The sequence below is a fragment of the Dasypus novemcinctus genome, chromosome 8 (genome assembly GCF_030445035.2).
Source record: "Dasypus novemcinctus isolate mDasNov1 chromosome 8, mDasNov1.1.hap2, whole genome shotgun sequence".
NCBI classification, from domain to species: Eukaryota; Metazoa; Chordata; class Mammalia; order Cingulata; family Dasypodidae; genus Dasypus; species Dasypus novemcinctus.
In genome coordinates, this window is record NC_080680.1 from 129,596,342 (window position 1) to 129,620,253 (window position 23,912).

The window sequence follows — 23,912 nt, forward strand, 5'->3', positions numbered from 1 at the left end:
TGGGTGTCGCTCAGTGGTTGAGTGCTTACTTCCCATGTTTGAGGTCCTGAGCTTAATCCCGGGTGTTTCCTTAAAAAAAGGGGTGGGCGGGGAGTGCTTAAATAGACATTTTTCCAAAGAAGATATATACACGTCCAAAAAGCACATGAAAAGACGCTCAACATCATTAGCTCTTAGAGATTTGGAAGTCAGAACCATACCGAGGGGCTCAGATGTAGCTCAGTGGTTGAGTGCCTGCTTCACATGAATGAGCGTCCCAGGTTCAGCCCCTGGTACCTCCTAAAAAAAAACAAAGCCAAAAAAACCCCACAGCTCACAATGAGATGCCTTTTCACACCCAATAGAATAGCTGCTGTTAAAAAACACAGAAAATGACAAGTGTTGGAGAGGATACAGAGAAACTGGTGCTCTAGTGCATTGTTGGTGGGAATGTGAAATGGTGCAGCTGCTGTGGAAAACAGTATGGCGGGTCCCAAAACCCGGCAACGCCACACCTAGGTATGTACACGGAGAGTGAAAACAGGGTCTTGTACAGCAGTGTTCACAGCAGCGTTATTCACAGCAGTCCCAAACTGGAAGGAACCCGGTGTCCATCAGCAATGACAGCATAAACAAAACACGGTATCTCCACGCACTGGAGTATTAGCACCCCAAGCAGGAGAGCAATGCTGAGACGTGCTGCAGTGTGGGTGGATGTCGAAACCATATGCTCAGTGAGTTTAACAAGGCACATAAGGAAAAAAATTGTATGAAATCACTTGTAAGTTATGACTAGAAATAGCAAATTTGCTGTTGGAGGATAGATTAGAGATTACTAGGGGATGAAGGCAGAGGGAGTGTCTTTTTGAAAATAAATAAATAAATGAATAAAAGACAAGATAAATTACCAAAGGTAGAAAATAAAAGGAGGTGTAAGGGGGAAAGTTTTATTAAAATATTTTAACTCCGGAATAAATAAATAAAATTCATCTCTCTAATAAAACCTGATAATTGAAGGAATAATACATGTTTCTGTTTACTGGAATGAAAATGGTGTGCTCCAGGTAAAGAAAAAGAAACAGTTTACTGAGAAGAGTGGTGCTGTCTTAGGGTTTGCAAATCTCCTTCTCTTCTGGCTGTATAGAGGACAGTTGGAGCCCCATGTCTGTGTCTTTGAGTGTGGTGCAGTGTATTTCCTTAAGTCTTGAGAAGAAAATGGAGCCTCATGCAGAAGTTGGAAAGGGAGGGCCTGGAGGTCCCCCTGAAAGGGTCTTGGCCTCAGGGGTCCTCACTTGTGCAGCCCCCCTTAGAGCTCCCAGGAAGATGGGGCGAGAATTGGCAGGAGGCCGGGGACCCCGTCTTGGCCTTTGAGAAGCCTGCAGGTGTTTCCTGGTGGGAGCATTCCGGAAGTGCTGCTTTGTCAGGGCCCTTGTTTGTGGCAGGACTGTGCTCTGGAGGAGAGAGGAGGGAGGAAGTTGTCATGTGTCACTGGGGTGACCACAGGTGGGCGGTGGAAGGAGACTGGCCCCTCCCCTGGCTTCACTCTCCGTTACATGCAATTAGCAGTGAGGCCACAATCCAGCAGGAATTTTCCTGAAAAAGTTTTATGGTGTCCTCGGGAGAAAACATCACTGAAGATACAGGAGTTAATGGCGGTTGCCCTTCGAGTCTGGGAGCCTGAAGTTGATGGATGATTTGCACCTGGCATTCCATCTAGCCCCTGGAGGCGGAGTCAGAACACTTGTAATGATAGGGGCAATACCAGAATGCGATCTTGTTGCTAAAACACAGTCTTGAAAGTACAGACCAAGTGGACGTTTCCCTGAGCTCTTTTCTTAGTGCCAGCCCTCCTAGATGCCATCCTGTGGTTGCTGGCTTGAACGAGTCCACCACTCTCTGGGCGGCCCAGAGTGAATTTTGTGTGATTTTTTTTTTTTTTTTCAACTCTAGATATGCCAGCTTGGAAAAGTAGCGTTTGGCGTATTTGCCTAGCCGACCTATTCATTACTCCAGGTTGATGGTTATTTTTGTTTCATTCTAATAGGCAGTTCCAACTAAGGGAGAGACGAAGAAGGATTGCTGTATGAAAACCGAGCTGCTGACAGAAGGTAAGGGCCACATGCAAGAGAAGAAGGGTTTTCACTGGAGCAAGAGCACCTGCCTCTTTAATGGTTTCTCATCTCTCCCAGGTGTCTCAATGTCTTTGTTTTCACCTATGCTTTCTGCATAGTTTCTAATGTTTCCCACTCCCAGACATGCACAGACCCACGAAAGGCTGCTAGTGAAGGGGAACAAACTCATCAAACTGAAAAGCAAAAACCCTGAAGATCTCATCCAAACATACACCTGGAAAATGAAAAGCGAGTGGTCACATGAGAGTCTTAGCACCTTTGTCTAAAGCTGGAGGCATCTAGATGCCTTCACCGGATGAATGCTGGGGTGTGTTCATGGCCCTGTCGCCCTCGCCCAGGAGCTGGCAGCATGCTCTGTGCAGCACAGTGCAGCTCAGGTGCCTTTTGGTAGTTAAGAGTCTGATAACCAAGGCAGTGTATGGTGTGATTTGTTTATATAACATTCTGGAAAAGGTCAAATCAGAGAGCTGGAAACACAGCAGTGGTTGATCCTGGGGCACTGGTGTCTCTAAAGGGGTAGCACAAGGGAAATTTGGGGGTGATAGACTGTTCTGTGAGGAGTTGCGGTGGGTCAACAGACCTGCACCCGACGGAGTGTTGCCAGGAGGCAGACTCTGCCTGTGACAAATGCCGCTGTCTGTGCCCCCAAGGCACGAACCCACGGAAGGGAGGTGGTGAGACGGTGAGAACCCGCGGGAGATAGAGCCAGGCCACATCAGGCTGTACTCTGGGTGGTGCTGAGACCGCCCGCTTTGGGATGCGAGAAGGTCACCCTAGAGGCTCTTTAGCTCTTCCAGTTGCCCCGTGGAGGGGGTTCTTTGACAGCCCCACTTGATGTGGGAGCAAACAGCCCTCGAGCTCACAGTCACAGCCATGCCGGTCCTCCTCATCGCTAATGCTTGCATCTGTGGTGGCTCTGAGCACTTTAGATAGCATATTCTTCTGCACAACAGCGCAGTGATGGACGCTTCCCGTTGCAGTGCTCTTTTTGCAGAAGACACTATTGGGTTGACTTGGCAGGGTTGCCCAGCAAGGATCACACCGCAGGCAGCCGGACTCGCAACAGGCCACTTCCCCTTCCTCCCAGACACAGCACACAGGGAAGGGTGTGTGGGCATGAGACTGTGTTTGGCAGCGCCACTCCGCACCCGTCAGCAGGCCTGAGGGCTTGTCTCACCCGTGCTGCTGCAGGCCGCAGCGACCCCGGCCTGGGTGTCAGCCCCTGGACGTGTGCGTGGGCTGCCTGCTTTTTAGTAGCCTCTTTCTTGATTTCCATGTTTGCCTGTTACTGCAGACCTTTGCCTTCTGGAGCTTTGAGGAAGGTGTTTTTGCTAATTCTTGCTGGTTGTTGAATGCCGCCCTCATTCTGCCATCTTGATGGGGCCGATCCCCACCTGTAGTGGTAGGAAATGTTACAGTGACCTGTGTGCCCCTTGTCTCGGCGCCCCTGCAGCAACAGTTTTGTTCCTGCTGCTAAAGGAAACACCATGCACTGGGTTGGCTTAAACAATGGGAAATTATCGGCTCATGGATTTGAGACCAGAAGTCCAAATCAAGGCACCATCAATGCGATGCTTTCTCCCCAAAGACTGGTGTTCTGGGGCTGGCTGCTGGTGGTCCCCGGTCCTGGGCCTCTGTCACATGGCAGTGACATGTGACAAAGCCTCTCCTGGCTTTTCCCCTTTTCCAGTTCCACTGACCTTTGTCATCTTCCTTCTTGTGGCTTTTCTGCCTCTGTCTGAATTTCACTCCCCGTATGAATCTCCGGTAAAGGACTGTGCCCGGTCCTAATTGGGCTGGGCCACACCCTAACTGGAGGCATCTCATCAAAGGTCCTACCTACAATGGGTTCACACCCACATGGGGGTGGTTTTAGTTTAAGAGCATATTTTTCAGGTACCAAGCTCCAAACCCCCACTAGTAACATCTTACAAGTTACGGTACTGTGTTACAACCAGGATGTTGACATCAAACCGTCCCCTCAGGCCATTCAGATTTCCCCATTCTCCTTGTGCTCTCTTTTATTGCATATGCAGTCTTGTGCATCCTCTCCCATAGTCTGCTACACTCATCTCCTGCCCCTGATCTGCATTATCAGTTTTGTCATAGCAAAAATGTTACCTGAATGAAACCACACAGCATGTTATGTTTTTGGATAAACTTTTTTCACTGAGCATATTTCCTTTGAGATTTATCCAAGTTGTTTCATAATATATCAAAAGCTGTTACTTTTTACTGCTGAGTAGTATTCTGTGATGTGGATTTGCCACTGTTTTTTAGCCATTCACCTGTTGAAGGATCTCAAGGTGACGCCAGTTCAGTCACTTGTTGAAAGAGCTCTAGGTGTAGCCAGTTCACCTGTTGAAGGACCTCCAGGTGTGGCCATTTCATCTGTTATAAAGATTTATTTATTATTTATCGCCCCCCCCTCCCCCAGTGGTCTGCTCTCTCTGTCCATTCGCTGTATGTTCTTCTGGGACTGCTTCTATCCTTTTCAGTGGCACTGGGAAACTGTGTCTCTTTTTGTTGTGTCTTGTTGTGTCAGCTCTCCGTGTGTGTGGTGCCATTCTTAGGGGGCTGCACTTTCTGTCGCCCTGGGCGGCTCTCCTTATGGGGTGCACTCCTTGCGCGTGGGGCTCCCCTACGTGGGGGGCACCCCTGCGTGGCAGGGGACTCCTTTCGTGCATCAGCACTGTGCGTGGGCCAGCTCCACACGGGTCAAGGAGTCCCAGGGTTTGAACCGCGGACCTCCCATGTGGTAGACAGACGCCCTAACCACTGGACCAAGTCTGCTTCCCTTGTCTGCTATAATAAAGCTGCTGTGAACACTTGTCTGGATGTCTTTGTTCAGACATGCATCCTTTTCTCTGGATAAATGACTAGGACTGCTCTTTCTGGGCTGCATGGTAGGGCATGTTGAAATTTAGAAGAAACTTCCAAGTTGTTTTCTGGACAGGCTGTAGTATTTTATAAAGTTTTTATTTTATTAAAAAAAATTTTTTTTTAAGGTACCAGGGCTGGGGATTGAACCCAGGACCTTGTAGGTGGGTAGTTGGCACTCAACCACTGAGCCACATCTGCTCCCCTCATTGGTTTCTTTTGTTTGTTTGCTCGTTGTTTGTTTTTAGGAGGCATCAGGAACCAAACCCGGGACCTCCCGTGTGGGAAGCAGGTGCTCAGCTGCTTGGCCACATCCGCTCCCCTGTTGTATTTTATATTCCCCCAGTAATGCTTGAGAGGCCCTTTTTTTTTCTTTTTCACACTTATCCTCATAAGCATTGGGAGGTGTCATTATTTTTTTATTGTAGCTATTTTGATGTTTAGTGATATTTCGTCAAGCCTAGTGATGATGTTAAGCATCTTTTTTTTTTGTCTTTATTTATTAAGCATCTTTTAAGGTGTTTAATTATCAACACCATATCCTCTTTGTATAGAGTATTTGCTTATGTCTTTTTTTTTTTTAATTTTTATTTCTTTCTCTCCCTCCCACCCCAGTTGTCTGCTCTCTGTGTCCATTTGCTGTGTGTTCTTTGTCCGCTTGCATTCTTGTAAGCAGCACTGGGAATCTGTGACTCTTTTTGTTGTGACATCTTCCTGCGTCAGCTCTCCGTGTGTGTGGCTCCACTCCTGGGCAGGCTGCACTTTTTTCGCACGGGGCGGCTCTCCTTATGGGGCGCGCTCCTTGCACGTGGGGCTCCCCTACACAGGGGGCACCCCTGTATGGTGTGGCGCTCCTTGTGCGCAGCAGCACTGCTTGCGGGCAGCTCATCACACGGGTCAGGAGGCCCTGGGTTTGAATCTTGGACCTCCCGTGTGGTAGGTGGATACTCTATCCATTGAGCCAAATCTGCTTCCCTGCTTATGTCTTTTACCTGTTTTAAAATTGGATTTTTTTATTGTTAAGTTTTTTAAATTCAAAAATTTTTATTACAAAATGAATTTGAGAAAATTCAGACAATTGCAAAAATGCAATAAGGAAAGACCATTTGTGTGCATGGGGGTGACCACTACTATTTTTAACTGAGATATAATTCACATGCTGTTCAATTGGCTCTTTAAAGTGTATGCAATGTGGTGGTTTTTGACTTATTCAAGTTTGTGCAGCTGTCACCACCATCTATTTCTGAACATTTTCATCACTCCAAAGAGAAATCCCGTACCTGCCAGCAGTCACCCCCTGTCATCTCTGGGTTTCCCTGTTCCGGGCATATCCTGAAAGTGGAGCCGTAGTGCAGGTGGCCTGGCATCTGCCTTTGTTCACTCAGCATAAAGCTTTCAAGGCTCGCCTGTGTTGCTGCAGCATCTACTCCATTGTTTTTTATGCCTGAATAAAGTTCCACTGCATGGACAGACATAATTTTATTTATTCCCCGCCAGTTGTTGGATGTTTGGGTCGTCCCCACTTTTGGGTATTAGGAATCACACTGCTCTGAACATTGACTTACAGGTGTATGTGTGGATGGGTGGCTTTGTTTCTCTTCGTAAAGAAGGAGTGAAACTGCTCGTCATGTGCTAACTCTGTATTTTTTTTTTATTTTGTAATTTTTTTTAATATAAGATCTTTTTTTATTGCCTTTAAAAAAAAAAGATTCATAGATCACACAAAATGTTACATTAAAAAATATAAGAGGTTCCCATATACCCCACAACCCCCACTCCTCCCACATCAACAACCACTTTCATCAGTGTGGCACATTCATTGCTTTTGGTGAATACATTTTGGAGCACTGCTATACCACATGGATTATAGTTTACATTGTAGTTTACACTTTCCCCCAGTACATTCAGTGGGTTATGGCAGGATATATAATATCCAGCATCTGTCCCTGCAATATCATTCAGGATAACTTCTAGTCCCATAAATACCTCCACATCACACCTCTTCTTCCCTCTCCCTGCCCTCAGCAACTCCTGTGGCCACTGTCTCCACATCAGTGATACAATTTCTTCCATTGCTAGAGTCACAGTAGTTCTATAGTAGAATACCAATAAGTCTACTCTAATCCATATTTTATTCCTCCATCTTGAGGACCCTGGGATGGTGATGTCCACTTTACCTCTGAATCGAGAGGGGGCTTAGATCCCACATGGCCGATGGATGGGATTCTCCTGCTTGCAGTTGTAGACTCTCTTGGTTCCCTGGTGTGGTGGTTGACCATCCTCACATCCCTGTTAGCTGATCTGGGTAAGTCCAATGAACTGGAGAGTAGGTGTTTGTATTTGACTTTTGAGGAATTGGTTTGCTGGGCTGCCGGACTTCAGCATTGCCAGGATTGTGTGAGGGCTTGAGAGCTGTTTTGTTTCCCACTGGTTTTTATTATTTCTTTCCTTCTGTTTACTTTTGGTTATTTTGCTCATCTTTTTCTAATTTCTTAAAGTGGATTCTGAAACCTTTCTTCTTTCCTAATATAGGTACTTAATGCTGTAAATTTCCCTCCAAGTACTGCTCTAGCAATATTCCACACATTCTAACATGTTGTGTTTTCATTTTATTTCAATTCAAAATACTACTTAATTATTTTATTTTAAAAAAAACCTTTTTTTTAGGAGGTATAGGGAGTTGAACCCAGGATCTCTCTTGTACATGGGAAACAGGTGCTCAACCAATTGAGCTACATCTGCTCCCTCAAAATACTCTTTGATATCTCTGTCCCTAGTGTTATTTAGAAAGTGTGTTATTTATATTTCAAATAGTTTCAGATCTCTTGGTTACTGATGTTTAATGTCATTCCATTTTGGTTAGAAAGCATACTTTACATAAATCATTTAAAATTTATTGAGATTTGTTTTTTGGCCTTGAATGTGGTCTTTCCTGGTAAATGTCTTTGTGCACTTGGGAAAGATTTTGTATTTTCTTTTTATTGGGTGGAGTGTTGTAGAAGTGTCAATTGGGTCAAGTTGGTTGAAAGTTGCATTACTCTCTTGCTGATTTTCTGTTTACCTGTTCTACCAGTTTTAGAGAGAGAGAGAGAAATAATTTGCCCTTTCAGATGTTTGCTTCTTGTGTTTTGAAACTCTTTTGTTAACTGCACCCACTATCACTGTGGAATGACCTTTTGTATTCCTTATAATATTCCTTGTGCTATAATCTACTTTGGTATTAAAGTAGCTATTGCAGCTTTAAAAAAAAAATTCTTGCATAGTATACCTTTTCCATCCTTTTTACTTTTAATCTGTGTTTACCATTGTATTTAATATGGGTTCTAGGCATATTGTTTATCATTGCTTTTCTTTTTTTTTTTTAAAGATTTATTTATTTATTTAATCCCTCCCCCCCCTTCCCCGGTTGTCTGTTCTCAATTTGCTGAGTCCTGTTTCCTTGTCCGCTTCCGTTGTCGTCAGCAGCACGGGAAGTGTGGGCGGCGCCATTCCTGGGCAGGCTGCACTTTCTTTCGCGCTGGGCAGCTCTCCTTACGGTGTGCACTCCGGGACACCCCTGCGTGGCGCGGCACTCCTTGCGCGCATCAGCACTGCGCATGGGCCAGCTCCACATGGGTCAAGGAGGCCTGGAGTTTGAACCTCGGACCTCCCATGTGGTAGACGGACACCCTAACCACTGGGCCAAGTCCGTTTCCCTATCATTGCTTTTCATCAATCTGATCCTTTCTGTCTTTAATTAGGGAACTCCACCATTTACATGCTTATCAGCATTTTCTGTTTACTTTTTAGTAAGCTGACTTTTTTCTTATCATTTGTCTTTTTTTTCAGTTAGGGTTTTTGATTTTTCTCCTTGATTAAAGCAGTTTCTTTTATCTAGATACTAATCCCTTGTCAGCTTTAGAAATTGCAGTTGTAATCTCCTGATCATTATTGCTTGCTTAGCTGTATCTATTGATGTTCTTTGTAGAACAAAACTGTAATTCTGATGTAATCAAATTTATATTTTTGTTGTTGATGTGATTTATGCTTTTGATGTTTTATGAATCCTTCCCTGTTGCTAGGTTACAAATCTCTTCTTTTGCATTTCCCTTTATTAATGTGAAGGTTTTCAGATCATCTAGGATGGTATTTCTTGAGTTTAAATGTGCAGAAACATCTCCTAGGGATTTTGTTAAGAGCCAGCTGGGTGGACTCCACCTTCAGAGATTCAGACTCAGCAGGTTGAGGTTAGAACCCCAGAATTTGCTACTTCTGATCAGCTTTCAGCTTCTCAGGAGGCTTTCATTTCTGGTCCTGGAATCTAACTGATTGGTGGGGCTCTAGGCCCACCTTTGCCTGGTGTTAGGTGGGGATCCGTTTACACATGGTTGTCGTGAGCCTGCTTTCCCCTTTCCTTTACTATTCCTTTCATGGTTTCCTTTGCTATTTGTGAAAATTTATTCTTCCCAATGTCTTTTTTTTTTTAAGATTTATTTTATTTATTTCAACCCCTGTTCTCCCCATTGTCTGCTTTCTGTGTCCATTCGCTGTGTGTTCTTCTGTGTCTGCTTGTATTCTCATTAGGCGGCTCTGGGAACCGATCCTGGGATCTTCTGGAGTGGGAGAGAGGCAATTACCTTTTTGCACCACCTCAGCTCCCTGCACTGCTACATCTTATTTTCTCCCCTCTGTGTCCTTGCTGCGTCATCTTGCTTCGCCAGCTCTCCGCATCAGCCGGCACTCCTGCAAGGGGCTGCATTCCCGCGTGGGCCAGCTTGCCCTCACCAGGAGGCCCTGGGCATCTAACCCTTGACCTCCTATATGGTAGACAGGAGCCCAGTTGGTTGAGCAACATCCCTTTCCCTTCCCAATGTCTGTTAGAGTAAGTTTTTGGAGTTCCTGAGGACACTGATTGGGATTTTTATTGAATTTGTAGATTTAATTTGAGGGAACTTGATATCTTTGTAATTTGTCATCCCATTCAAGAGCATGAAATATCCTTTATTTAAAAATGTTTCCTCCATAGAGACCTTGAGTAATCTTGGTTTAAGTAATTCCTATATCCTTTATAGTTTTTAATGCTTTATGAATAGTATCTTATTTTTTCTCTTACATTTTCTAGTTGTTAATACTGATATAGAGAAATACCATGATTTCCGTAACTTGATTTCACGCTCTGCAGTTGTACTGTATTCTTAAGTTTTAGCTGCTGATTGGTTCTACTGTTTTAAGTAGATGATGCTATCAGTTGCAAATGGTAACAGTTTTATCCCTTCTTTTCCAGGCCTTACACCCATGTTTCTTTCCCTTACTGTTGTCCAGCACCTCCCTTAGTGTGGTAATCATTGCTAGTGCTAATGGCTGTCTTCATGCTATTTCTGATCTTAAATAGAATTTATTGAATATTTCTTGATTAACTGTATGTGCAGATTTTGGTATAGAGCTTTCTTTCCTATTTTGCTTAATGTTATTTTTCCTTTCAATTATTAATATAGGTGTTTGCTCATTCAAAAAATACTTATTGAGCACATATTCTGTGCCTTGCCCTATTAAATGCTCATGATACAGTCATGGACAGATAGATACACAATATAAAAAATAATGAAGTATTTCAATAAAGAGTATGTTAGGTGATTACTATTATAAAAAAATTAAAGTGGAGAAAATGTGGTAGTACTGGGGTGTCAGGCCCAATCAAGTGCTCTTTTTTGCATCCTGTTATGTAATAAGGAGTTTTCTGTTTTTAGTCTGTCAGTGAGGTTAAATATATGTGTAGATCTTCTTATGTAAAATGAGTTTCTTATTTTTGACTGTCCTGAGTAAGATCTCTCAAAGTTCTTTTGAGGAGAGAGCTTTTATAGAGCATGTGTGCTTAAACTGGAGGTGGTAAACTGGGTTTCTGACTAGTGTGCCGAAAAGCCCCTTTCTCCTGCGGGAGTTACCCGTGTTCGTTGTCCACACTTGTTCTCGTGTACTCTGTCTGAAGCTTTATTTCCTGTCTCTAAATAATTCTCACTAGTTTCTTGAGGTGGTGAATTTGTTCCTGGTGGGTCCATCATTTTTAGCTTAACCTACTATGCAAACGGGGGGCCTTCCTTTTGTGCCTCTGCCCTTGCGCTGTATGCTCCTCGACCTCGGGGCATGCTCTTTCTTTCTGTGGTACTGTATTTGATATGCCTGAACTTAAGCATTTGCTTGTATGGGAAACAAAATGATTTCCCACGCAGCAGTCTTACATACATCAAAGAATTGGCAGCTCCTGGTTTGTTAGGGTGGGTCAGCAGCCACTGACAGTCGTTTCTCTTCTGTCCACAGAGGTATCTATGGCTGCCGATGAAGGTTCAGCAGAGAAGCATGGAGGAGAGGGCCACGTGGCCGCAGACGGTGAAACCAATGGGTCTTGTGAAAAAAGTGATGCCAGCACTCACCCAAATGCAGCAAAACACACTCAGGAGAATACAAAAGTCAGCCCACAGGAGGGCAAACTAACCCGGATCGCGGAAAATGGGATTTCAGAAAGAGACACTGAAGCAGGAAAGCAAAACCATGTCAAAGGGGACGACTTCACACAGACTTCCGTCCTGGGGAGCAATGGATACTTCTTAAACAAACCGCCCCTGCAAGAGCAGCCCGTACGGACTACCAGCGCTTTGACTTCTTCGCTCCCTGGCCATGCGGCAAAAACCCTTCCTGGAGGAGCTGGTAAAGGCAGGACTCCAGGTTCTTTTTCTCAGATGCAAGCCACAGTGCCAGCCAAGCCTGGGGAGGGGAGTCAGGATGCAGAAGGGAAGAAGCCCACCCCCCCTGGCCCTGACGTCAAGGTTCACCGAGCACGGAAGACCATGCCGAAATCTACCCTGGGCCTGGTAATGTGCTCCCGGTTGTGCGTGATGCTGCTTCTGCATCTGTTCTTGCCGTTCTCTTTTTCCCTCCTCCTTGTTAGTTTAACAATGGTGAATGGACTCAGGTGTGTTCTAGGAAGGGCAGTGGCCATCCAGTGCAGGGTCACCTCTGGGCCGGGCAAGAGTCGGGGGTGCTGCGTGTGTTCGTTGGCATGCGGGGTGGAGCCAGCGGTCTGCAGGCTCTGTCCCTGCCTCATGCTCCTGGGGGAGTCTTTCTCCTTCTGTGTGCTGTCAGGGAGACCCTTCCTCTCCTGCTTCGGGCCTGGGGTCTTATAACAGCTAGGGGAGACTCGGCACCCAGTCCTCTCTGTGTGGGACAGGCCAGATCTGCGTGTGACGAAGTGAAGGGCCAGATGCCAGGGTTACCACCGCCATGCTACCGCGCAGGGTTTACGTTGATGACAGAGTAAGTCTTGCTTGAATATTTGACACAGGAAATAGTTAACTTCACTGCTAAGTATATATATATATATATATATATATATTTTTTTTTTTTTTTTGCCCATCACCGTTTCTTATGTGATGTATGCATGATAAAAAATTTCTGAATACTCGCTTGCACATCTGGAAATGTCTTTATTTTACTCCCAATTTGCTGTTGATTTGGCTGTGGGTAAATTTTAGGTTTATAATCATATTTCCTTGGAATTTCTTTTATTTGACATGGCTGGTGAGAACTCTAATGCCAAACTTACTGTCCCTCATTTGTAGTTCATCTGCTATTTCCTCTTTTTTTTTATTTTTTATTTTTTATTTATTTATTTTTTATTGACTTTGTAATAATATTACTTTAAAAATATATATATATGAGGTCCCATTGAACCCTACCACCCCCACCCCACCTCTCCCCCCCCCAGCAACACTCCCTCCCATCATCATGACACATCCATTGCATTTGGCAAGTACATCTCTGGGCACCCCCGCACCCCATGGTCAACGGTCCACACCATGGCCCACACTCTCCCCCATTCCATCCAGTGGGCCCTGTGAGGATTTACAATGTCCGGTGATTGCCCCTGAAGCAGCATCCAGGGCAGCTCCATGTCCCAAAGACGCCTCCACCTCTCATCTCTTCCTGCCTTTCCCCATACCCATCAGCCATCATGTCCACTTTTCTCAATCCAATGCCACCTTTTCTATGTGAACATTGGATTGGTTGTGTCCATTGCACCTCTATGTCAAGAGGAGGCTCAGATTCCACATGGATGCTGGATGCAATCCTCCTACTTTCAGTTGTAATCACTCTAGGCTCCATGGTGTGGTGGTTGTCCTTCTTCAACTCCATCTCAGCTGAGTGTGGTGAGCCCAATAAGTCAGATTGTAGGTGCTGGAGTCTGTTGAGGCTCAGGACCTGGCTATCACATTGTCAGTCCAGAGATTCAAATCCCCTAAATATATCTTAAACCCCGACACTAACTGCACCTCCAGCACATTAGCATGAAAGTCTTATGAAGAGAGATCCCATCTCAGTCCAGATTCGTCACACATAAACACCAGTTCCAAAGAGGGGCCATCTGACCTGGTAGTTAACCCCATCGGCCATGACCATAACTCCCATGGGTCTCTTTAGCCCTCGAAGGAACCGATATCTGGGGGTTGTATCTGCTTTATCTGTCTCTCAGACTCTGCTCAGTTGTGCATAAGGGCAATCCTTCTGACAGCCTCCAGACTCTTTTTTTAGAGACTCGTAGCCATATAAACTCATTTCTCCTTTCCATTTCCCCCTTACATTAGGTCAAACAGCATTTTAAAGTCATGTTATTTTATGTAGACAGGGATATTCCGCTGATCCGCGTTGAACCTTCCATATGAGGTCATTTTCCAGTTGCATCATCAGTTGGTAGTTGCTATTTCCTCTTTGCAAGCTTTAGGGTTTCACAATGTGTGTAGTTGCTATTTCCTCTTTGCAAGCTTTAGGGTTTCACAATGTGTGTCAACCCTTCTCCCCATGGGCCCTTGTAGTCTGAGGATTTGGGTCTTTCTTCAATGATAGGAAATGTTTTGTGTGATTTCTTCCTTTCTGTTTTATTCTTATGGAACTCCTTTTAGATGAGCCTTGGCTTTTCAGCCACATTGGATAATTATTTGGCTTTGTTTTCTAGCTTACTGATTTGTTCTTCATCTTTTCTGCATTCTTGCTGTTCATTCCATATATTGAGATTTTTATTTTAACAATTATTTTTTTCATATCCGAGATCTCTAATTAGTTCTTTTAATTAAAAATACCTGTGTTCTTAATTATGTATCTATATATTTTATTTAGAGAAGTTGTAGATTTATAGAAAAATCATGCAGAAAATACAGAGCTCCCCTGTAATGCCCCTCATACTCACAGATTTCTCTACTACTAACTCTTTGCATTAGTGTGGGACCTTTATTACAGTTGCAAAACAGTATTACGATAATTACACTATTAACTGTAGTCCATAGCTTACATTAGGGTTGCTGTTTGAGTTGTATTGTCCTTTTTTTTTTAAGTTTTATTTCTAGTAACATAGATACAACCTAAAATTTCTCCCTTTAACCATATTCAAAGGTATAATTCAGTGGTATTGATTATATTCACACTATTGTGCTTCTGTCACCACTCACCCATTATCAGAACTTTTCTATCACCCCAACCAGAAACTGTGCTGATTAAACATTGACTCTCCAATTCCTACCCCTACCCCAGTCCCTGGTAACCTGTATTCTGGCTTTTGCCTTCTGAATTTGCCTCTTCTAATTATTGTATTCTAAGTGAAATCATCCAGTATTTGCCCTCTTATATCTGGCTTATTTCATTCAACATGTCTTCAGGATTTATCCATATTGTCTCATGTCTCAGAACTGTACCCCTTCTTTTCAGCTGAATATTATTCCATTTTATATCACAAATGTCTCCACATTTTGCTTATCTATTCATCAGCTGGTGGACACCTGGGTTGCTTCTGTCTTGGCAATTCTGAATAATGCCGTTACGAATGTCAGTGTCAAATATCTGTTCATGTCCCTGATTTCAGTTCTTTTGGGTATATACCTAAAAGTGGAATTGATAGATAATATGGCAATTCTATGCTTAATTTTCTGAGGAGCTGCCAAACTCTTCCACAGTGGTTGCACCATTTTAACTTTCCACCAACAAGGTACTGAGGGTTCCTGTTTGTCCACATCTGTGCCAACACTAGCTATTTTCCATTTTTTAAATTGTAGCCATTCTATTTTGTCTTATCCCTTAAAAGATATTGATCATATCCTTGTATAGTCTTCTGTTTTAAATTCTGTTTCTTGAGTGGAAGTTCCTCTGTTTGGGTTTTTACCTTTTGTTCAGGTTGATTTGGTTCCCCCCACAGTATATGCTTCCCTTTATTTTTGTGGTCTCTTTTGGCCTCAGGACACTCGGTACGTTTTCTCTCTGTAGCTGCTTCAGTAATTACGGGGTCAGATGGGGTGCATTTGTCTGAATTGCTGGTAGCTGACTGTGCAGCCTGGGGATCCTTCTCCGGGGTCTCTGTGGCAGGTGCCTCTGCCGTCCACCTGTAGGACAGCCAGAGCAGGGGCGCCTCTGGGGCCTGTCTCCTCAGACCTGCCGAAGCCCGCATGCGTGTGCCCCACCCCCTGCCTGGCCAGGAGATTGCTTCCACCTTTGCAGTGCTCTCTTGGTGTCTTGGCTGTGGTTTCATCTTACATTTTATCTTGTTTTTATCTTTCTGGTTATCCTCATAATTTCTGATCCATTGAGAGTAGCCTTTTTTCTTTGCTGATAAGACCTTTCAGCAGTGTCCTTCTGTGACTTCTGGATCTAATAGAAAATGTAGGATGAAAGGTGATACTGGATCAAACACTTGCCTAGTCATACTGGTATCCTGAGTTGTCCTCATAGTTCTGGTGTTTTTTCTTTTTTAAAAGAGCTAGTCTGGAAAGGCAAGTGGCAGAGAAGAAAGGGTTAGATTCTCTGTGCAAATCACGTTTCTGCCGCTAGAAGCCACTTTGGGCCTGTGGTATGCTAGCACCACGGCGCCAGCCAGGAAAGCAGCCTCCCGAGAACGCCAAGGCCGAGGGAGACCAGTGTGGGGTACACCCTCAGGAAGCACCCACCCACATAGTTGGATGTGTCTGCGGAGGGCGTTGGGCCGTGGAGGCTGGAGATGGTGGGGGAGAGGCCTGCTCTGCTCTCATACCAGTGCCTGGTTGGTGGTGCATGGACCGTATAGTCCTGGACTCCAGCTTTCTCAACGTCCTCCTGTCGTCTGTGTACCGCTCACCGGAGAGCTGGGGCCTAGGGCAGTGAGAGGAGGCACGGACAGGACACCACCTCCCCACCCCCAGCTCCCTGAGGCATTGTGTCTCATGAGCGCCCGTGGCCTGGATATCGGCTCCTCTGGCCACTCCAATGGTTGGTGCAAATTAGCCAACTCTCAGGAACTGGCGGTGCAGGAGCCTTGGGTCAGATTTTCAGGTGGGAGCAGCCTGCCGTCTTCTGGAAGGGATGTTGTGCCTTCACACCTGTGTGCCCTATCTTTGGTTTGGGGTCTTGGGCTTTGTCATTTAACTGTTGGGCCTCAGTTTTCTCATCCATAAAGTGGAAGGAAAGCCCCCACCTCAGGGTTCTGTGCGGGTTAAAGGAAATCAGTAAATGAGGAGCCCAGAAAGCTGTAACTGTCGAGCTGGCTGCCGTGGGCTGCACCTTGTCAGGGCCTCTTGGGTGCTTCCCTTTCAGCCGTGGGACTGGCACCGCCAGGTGGGTTTCCTCACCCAGGGCCAAGCTCTCCCGGGCCAGCCAGCTGCCGCTCCTGCCCTCCTGCTTTCCTCTCTCCCCCCGTCCTTCTCCTCCTCTCGCCACCACATCTCTTGGACTCATCCCCGCTTGTCTGAAGCTGCGCACATTTAACAAAGCGAGAACCTGGAGTCAGCCTCTGCTGCCGTGTGGAGACCTGCAGCCTTTCCACCCGTGCGCCTCGGCCGAGGGGCCTCAGCAGCTGCCTGCCGAGGCCGGTCAGCTCCCCTCCCCAGTGGGGAGCCATCTGGGGTTCCATGGCCTTTAAAACCTTTTGTTAAAACAGTAGAACTACGAATAGGGAAATGAGAAAAATCACAAAATTGATACAGAGTGCAGTTCACTGCAACTGGAAGTGTAAGCATTGAGAATTAAGGTCGTTTATTTCTTTGTAAAAAGACGAATTGAGAAGTTAGGATACACTTGCCTCGTCTCCTTGTGTAACAGTGTTTTCTCTGCTGGGCGAGTGGTCAGGCCCCTTCCATGTCTCGATCTGCCTCCAGCACTTGTGCTCTTGGTGCTGCCAACTGCCTGGTGGGAGCCTCTGGCCTTTTTGTCACAGGCTCTGGGGACCTGGAGTCTTTCGAACAGATGGAGTGGATGGAGTGGCACCAGCGTTCCCACGGGCAGCGAGCGCGCCTGTCCTGCTACTGCATTTAAATGGAATCTTGCTTCCTGCATGCTCTCGGTTCATTTCTCGGCTGCATTTTCATCCTTGTTGGCCAGTTTCCTCTTCGGATGATCCATTTTTATGAAGTGTTGTGTGGGTTGACTTCTGGAAGATGAAGAAGCAGCATTTTGTCTTTCTTTTGCATGTGAAGTGATAACAGGTGCGCAGTGACCACTCAGACAGGCTCTCAGAAGTGGTGCTGGCCTGGGGAGGTGTTGCAGGTGTGGTGTGGGGACTGAGGGGTGGCAGCCAAGCTTACACGTGGGCAGTTAGGTGCTCTAGTGGACTGTGGCAGCGAGACTTTGAGCCTTGTTGCCGACGCGTTGGTATTTGCTAGCCCACGGAAACTGAAATTTGAACACATTGGACCCGTGCAGAACGTGGCTGCCTGTGTTTTGTATCTGCAAATCCTCACGGGTGCTCCTTCAGGTCAGTGGGTTTTTTCCTTCTTGGTGAAAATGACCTTGGCAGTCTTTATACATTATATTGTTCTTCAGTCTTATTACATTCCCTTTCCATGAATACATGGGTTTTCAGAATCTTTCAGTTTAGGAGGGAATGAGTATAGAAAGAACAGGAGAGAGAATTCAGAATGTTGGGAAATGCCTGTGTTTAGGGATTAGATGAAAGAACGCAAAGTAGGAGCAGCCCGAGAAGCTGTCCATTAGGACCAAGCCGCAGGGATGGGGTCTGTGCCAGCGCGTCTGTCAGCCAGCTCTGCTGCAGTGGAGAGGACAGAGCAGCTCTAGCCTCGAGAGCAGCAGACCAGTGGTTGAAGAACCTGCTGCTCTCATAACCCTTAAAAGAAGTTTAAAAATTTGCTTACCCCCTTGTACAAGCCGACATCTAAAATTTTTCATAATAAGTTCAAGAGTTACGAAGGTTCATGATTTTAGAATGTTTTAAATATGGATGATTTAAAATTAACCGATTTAATCACATTTAAATATGTTCACTGAGACATACATATTGAAAAGATAAACTCACCGCTATCGTTTTTGAAACATTTTCTATCAGTTCACAGGAAGCTGTAAAAATAGTGCAGAGAGGTCCCATACACAGCTTCCCCTATGTAACAGCTTACGTGACTGTGGCACAGTGTCAGAGCCAAGAAATCTGCGATGTCTTATTCATATTTCACCATGACCTTTGTGTGTGCATGTATGCATGTGTGCATGGACAAGTGTATGTGTGCATGCATGTGCTTCCACGTGCATGTAAATGTTGCATGTCTGTGTGTGCATGTATGCGTGTGTCTGCACCACTGCCTCACATAGCAGATCTGTGCCTCCACCACCAGGACGAAGAGTGCTTCCATCTCCGGCAGCGTCCTTGGTGCAACCCCCCGCAGGCAGGCCCGCTCCTTCCAAGTCCCCAGCAGCCTCTAACCTGCCTTCCGCTCTGTTCTATAAAGGGAAGGGAGCAGCTGGGCACCTTTGGAGGTGCAGCTTCCTCGGCCATCTGAGGTGTCGTTGGGCATTCCTTCCTGGTGGTTGCTGAGGCGTGGTCCAGGCTCTGGATGGGTCATATTCACCGTTAGGCACGTCTGGGTGTTTCCAATTTTTGACTACTTACAGGAAAGCTGTTGTGAACATTTTTGTACACATTTTCACGTGGACTTAAGTTTTCATTTGTCTGGGATAACTGTCTGGGAGTGCACTTGCTGGGTTGTAAGGTAAGCGTGTGTTTAGTTTTTTAAGAGCTGGCTGCACCGTTTCGCGTCCCCGCCAGCAACATCTGCACGGTGGGTTTCTTCCATGTCCTCTCCAGCACTCAGTGTTGTCAGTGTTGTTTAGTTTAGCTGGCATTTCCCTGGCATCTTTCCATGTACTTGTGGAGCGTTGAATACCCTCTTTGGGGAAGTGTCTGTCGTACCTTTTCGTGTTTCCTGTTGAGTTTTGAGATCCTTTATATAGCCCGGGCTTTTGTCTGTTATCAGATGTTCCTTTGCAGATACTTTCTTCCTGACTGTGGCTTGTCTTCATCCTCTCAAGAGGACCTCTCAAAGAGTGAAAGTTCCCTAATATTGAGGAAAGCACTTGATCAGGTTTTTTTTCCTATTGTGGGTCGGGCTTTTGGCATCAGGTCTAAGAACTCTTCACCTGGCCCTAGATCGCACAGATTAAGTTTTAGGTTTTATGTTAACTTTAAATTTATGATCGATTTTGGAGTTAATTTTTGTATGAAGTGTGAGGTTTACATCAAGTTTCTTCTTTTTGCCTTCAGATGGCCTGCTGTTACCGATTCTAAATGTGCACTTTGGAAATTTTCATCATTCATTCGTATCCTTGAAATTATGGTTTTATTCCATCCCACTTTCACGATTTTATTCTCATATTTTTTCATTCCTGAAGGTCTTTTGTTGATTGCCCTATCGTATTCTTGCAGGGGAAAATCAATTTGAAATTATATTTCAAACAAATTCTCTAATGTTAACATTGTTCTGGTTTGAGTTATTGTACGTGCCACTATTACACAATTGGTTAAAACATATACGATGTCATTTTGCTAAAAAAAAAAAAAATATATATATATATATATATATATATAGCAAGCATCCTGGCACTGGTTGGTTTTAGAGAAAGTGAGCCTGTGTGACCCGAGGGCGGGCTGCACCTCCAGGCTCCGGGGTTGTGTGGATGGAGGGGGACTGGCCGGGATCCAGAGCCTGCAGGGCTGACCGGCCACACCTGTGTCTTGGGCTTTTCCTGCAGGATCTTCTGTCATCTCAGACCCAGTTCATTCTGGTTTGATTTTGTTTTTTAACTTTATTGCAACTTCAAAAAATAAAATAACAGACAAAAGGCAGCCTAACAAATTTTGGAAGCAATACTTAAAAAAACCCTGTCCAGGCGCGTTTATCTTATTTAAATCTTCAAAGCAAACACTGGTTTCTCCAGTGTTCAAAAAGATGCATAAATGAGCACAGATTGGTTAAATGACATGGCCATCGTCTCTTTTTAATAAAGAGAACTAAGAAAAAAAAAAACTTGATCATATTCCTATTTCCTTAGCATTGATATAGTATCTCCTTGGCCTTTACTACAAAAATATTACCATATTTCTATTAACTACAGTCTATAAATCACATTAGTCATATTATACATTTCACATGTATCACTATGTTCTTAACACCTTTTGTAGAACATTCTATTCTTGTATTTATATTATTAACCACAATCCTCATCTACCACCAAAATCACTATGCTATCTTCTGTCTTTTGATTAACATTACCCTCCCTAGACTATCCATAATCGCATTTATAAATCAACAGTATTATCTATATTCATTATAATGTGCTACCATCAACTCCATTTCCACATATTTACAGGCAGCCTTATTAAAACGTTCTATATACACTCAGCATCAGCTCCCCCTTCTCTACCAGTGTTCTGTCTCCTACTGTCCTATACTCTACAGTCCGACTCCATGAGTTTACTTTTTGTATTTAGTTCATATCAGTGAGACCATACAGTATTTGTCCTTTTGTGTTGGTCTTATTTCACTCAACATGACATCCTCCAGGTTCCTCCATGTAATGTTGTGCTTCTCCAGTTCTTTCCTTCTTACAGCTAAGTAGTACTCCATCATTTTGTTCATTCTTTGGTTGACAGGCAGTTAGGTTGTTTCCATCTTTTAGAGATTGTGAATAATGCTGCTATGAACATCGATGTGCAAATAATCTGTTTAGGTCCACATTTAAAAAAAAAAATGCCTTTCAGTGGAGTGGATGTAGCTCTGGTTGAGCTCCTGCTTCACATGCACAAGGTTCCGGGTTCAATCTCCAGTACCTCCAAAAAACAAAAAAGGTATTTCAAAAACAGTTGATACAATGAGAAAGTGAGTGTGTCAGACTTAAATAATAAGCCCTTTTTTCTTGTAAGAGTTTTAAAAATGAGTGTGTTTTCATGCCTTTACAGTCTAGCTGTCCTTTGCAAATGCCGGGGCAGTGTGGCCCCTTGAAACAGGGTTGGTTCCCACAGACTCACCGTCAGCTCAGGCCTTCCATCCTCACCCACTGCTGCCCCGTTGCAGTGGTGAGAGACTCTCTGCGCCGTGCCTTGTTCCAGCGCCCGAGGGAGTCGCTTGTCCTCCAGGTGGCACTGCCAGCTTCTTTGCGCCTGTGCTGCCTGCGGCCCCACCGTGCCACATGTATCCATCTTCTAGCTGCGGGCAAGGAGGACCTGGTCCCTGGTCCCTTGGCGCTTCCAGCCCCATTAATAAAGTACTTGTACAAATAGATGTTAAATTGCACCTGTGATGAAGTGTGAGGAAGGAGAGAGGCATTGGGCTGTGAGAGCTTACACTGAAGGAAGTGGACCTGGGTGCTGTGCCAGGGGTATGGCTCGGTGCTGAGGTCCTGAAGTTGGATGCTGGGGTGCAGAGTGAAAGGGCAGAGGGGAGGGTTCAGCAGGCAGGGGCTCTGCCAGTCTTGGGAGTCTGGAAACTATTGCTCACAGCCCCTCTGGCTCAGACTCAGGCCCCTTTGGCATGTAAGCACTCTGGGCTCTGGGCGCTGTGACTGTGGGCTGTGGGCTCTGTGGGTGCTGTGGGCTATGGGCCGTGAGTGCCATGAGCCGTGGGCTGTGAACACGGCAGGTGCTGTGGCCTGTGAGCTGTGGGCTGTGGGCTCCATGGGTGCCATGGGCTGTGGCCTGTGGGCATTGCAGGTGCGTGGGCTGTGGGTTCTGTGGGTGCCATGGGTCGTGGGCTCTGTGGGTGCTGTGGGTTGTGGCCGTGGACTCTGCAGGTGCTGTAGGCCATGGCCTGTGGGCTCTGTGGGTTTGTGGCCTGTGGGCTCTGGGGGCACTATGGGTGCTGTGGCCTGTCGGGGCCCTTGTTCCTTTCCCTGTGAGTGTGAGGGGCGAGGGACAGGCTGGGTGCACCAGGTCCCTGCAGGCCGCCATGGGGCCACAGGTGAAGCCAGAAGGGCCTCCTGCCTCTGAGGTGGGGTGGGTCTCATCTTTCCTTCCTCTTTTTGCTTTGTCCAGTAAAGTCCTAACAAGATCCACATTCCTCATTCTGATTCAGCAGTACCTAGCTTTCTGTTTTTGAAATCACATTTTAAATTAAATAAGGGTTTTGTACCTAAGTAGGAATTAACATCGCCTGTGGATTCGTGGACGTGTGTGTTTTCCGCCTGCACTCAGGTGGCTGAGGTGGGTAGCCCCTGTGGGCCGGGCAGTCTGCTGAGTGACACAGAAGCAGCAATGGGTGTCCTGTGTCCAGACTGTGTCTTAGATCAACCTGGTATAGTTGAGAAAGACTTAAAGCAGGGGTTCTTAGCCAGGGGTCCAGTTTGGGGGTACGTGGAAAGATTTCATTGGGTCTCTGAGCTTGAACTGAAAAAAGTCACCTTCTTATCTTTATTTTTTCTGACTTCTAACTGATTTCTAGCATTTTCTTCACTTATGAATGTATTCAATAAATAAATTACAGTAGTAGTCATGTCACCTGTCACAGGGGTCCATGGAAGTAACAAGGTTGGAAAGGTTAAGAACGCCTGCTTTAAAGAATCTAACACAGCAGATTAGTGACAGACAGCGCACAGGTGCAGAGGGCGGGTTACCAGTGAGGGTTCATAGAGGAGCCGTTACGCTGGAGGTGTGCTTGGAAGAGGGAAGGGTTGTTCGACTCCAAGAGCGGTTGTGCCTTCAGAGGCTGCGAGCAGAAGCAGGAGTTGGGGGGGGGCGGCGGGCGAGCCTCAGTGCAGAAGTACGTGCAGGGCAGGCGAGAGCGTGACAGTCCATCACGGCCGGGGCCAAGACAACAGAGATCAGCGCGGCTTCCCAGGTGGGCCTGTGTGTCTGGCTGGGAAGCGCCAGGGGGCTCCGGGTAGGGCTAGGTGAGGAGGGACTTTGCGAGTGCCAGGCCGGCAGCTCCGGCGCTTACCCCTCCCAGTCCAGAGCGGGGCCGCTGCCCCCTGCCGCACTCTGCCCCCTCAGCAGCTGCCCTGGGATCCTGCCGCCTCATGTGGGCCTTTGCCACCGCCAGGTCCCATTTTGTGCTTTGAACGACACTTAAGAACTTGGCGCCTTCTCTCCAGTTGTTGATGCCGCAGATGGGCACCTTGTCCTTGAGCACTTCCCTCACTGCTTACTGTGCTGGCTGTCAGCACAGGGGCTGGATGGGTGCCGGGTGTGGCAGAGCTGGCCGCCCTAAGCCGGAAGGGCGCATCTGAGGGTGTCGGTGCTGCCCGTTCAGGAGTGCTCTAGAACCTGAATTAAGGGGTTGGCAAAGGTGTTCTGTCAAGAACCAGTTAGAAAACACTTGAGGCTTTGAGAGCCACTTCTGTTCCTTCTTCCTTTCTCTTCCTCCTCCTCCTTTGTTATTCTTTAATATTGTAAAAACCTTTTTTGGTTGTGGACTGCAGTTTGCAAACTGCTGGCCTGAAGTCTCAGGGGTAGGTCACCTGGTACCCAGGGCCCTGGCGCCAGCATTTACGTGATGCTGCCAGTGGCCAGGCCCTGCGGTATGTGCACCTTGTTCTTCTCTCAGCGTAGGAACTTGGCTTTCAGTGGAGGGGAATTTGTGGGGAAAGGGGTTATATTTTGAGTAGTGTTATTTCAGTGACAATCTCTTTGTGCATAATTATAGCTATTCATTGTTTTTG

The 23,912-nt window shown here is 45.9% G+C and overlaps 1 protein-coding gene across 20 annotated transcripts in view; it reads left to right on the forward strand.

Annotated features, from left to right (window-relative positions):
* Window positions 1-23,912, forward strand: part of EHMT1 (euchromatic histone lysine methyltransferase 1) — a 298,696-nt gene that overhangs the window by 145,521 nt on the left and 129,263 nt on the right. For 11 of the 20 annotated variants that reach the window (XM_058302815.2, XM_058302828.2, XM_058302820.2 and 8 more), the window contains exons 2-3: window positions 2,024-2,087; window positions 11,286-11,836. In XM_058302815.2, the coding sequence (XP_058158798.1) occupies window positions 2,024-2,087; window positions 11,286-11,836 (615 nt within the window). Of the gene's footprint in view, window positions 1-2,023; window positions 2,088-7,140; window positions 7,297-11,285; window positions 11,837-23,912 lie in introns of all 20 variants that reach the window. The other 9 variants (XM_058302808.2, XM_058302813.2, XM_058302812.2 and 6 more) reach the window with 2 other exon arrangements.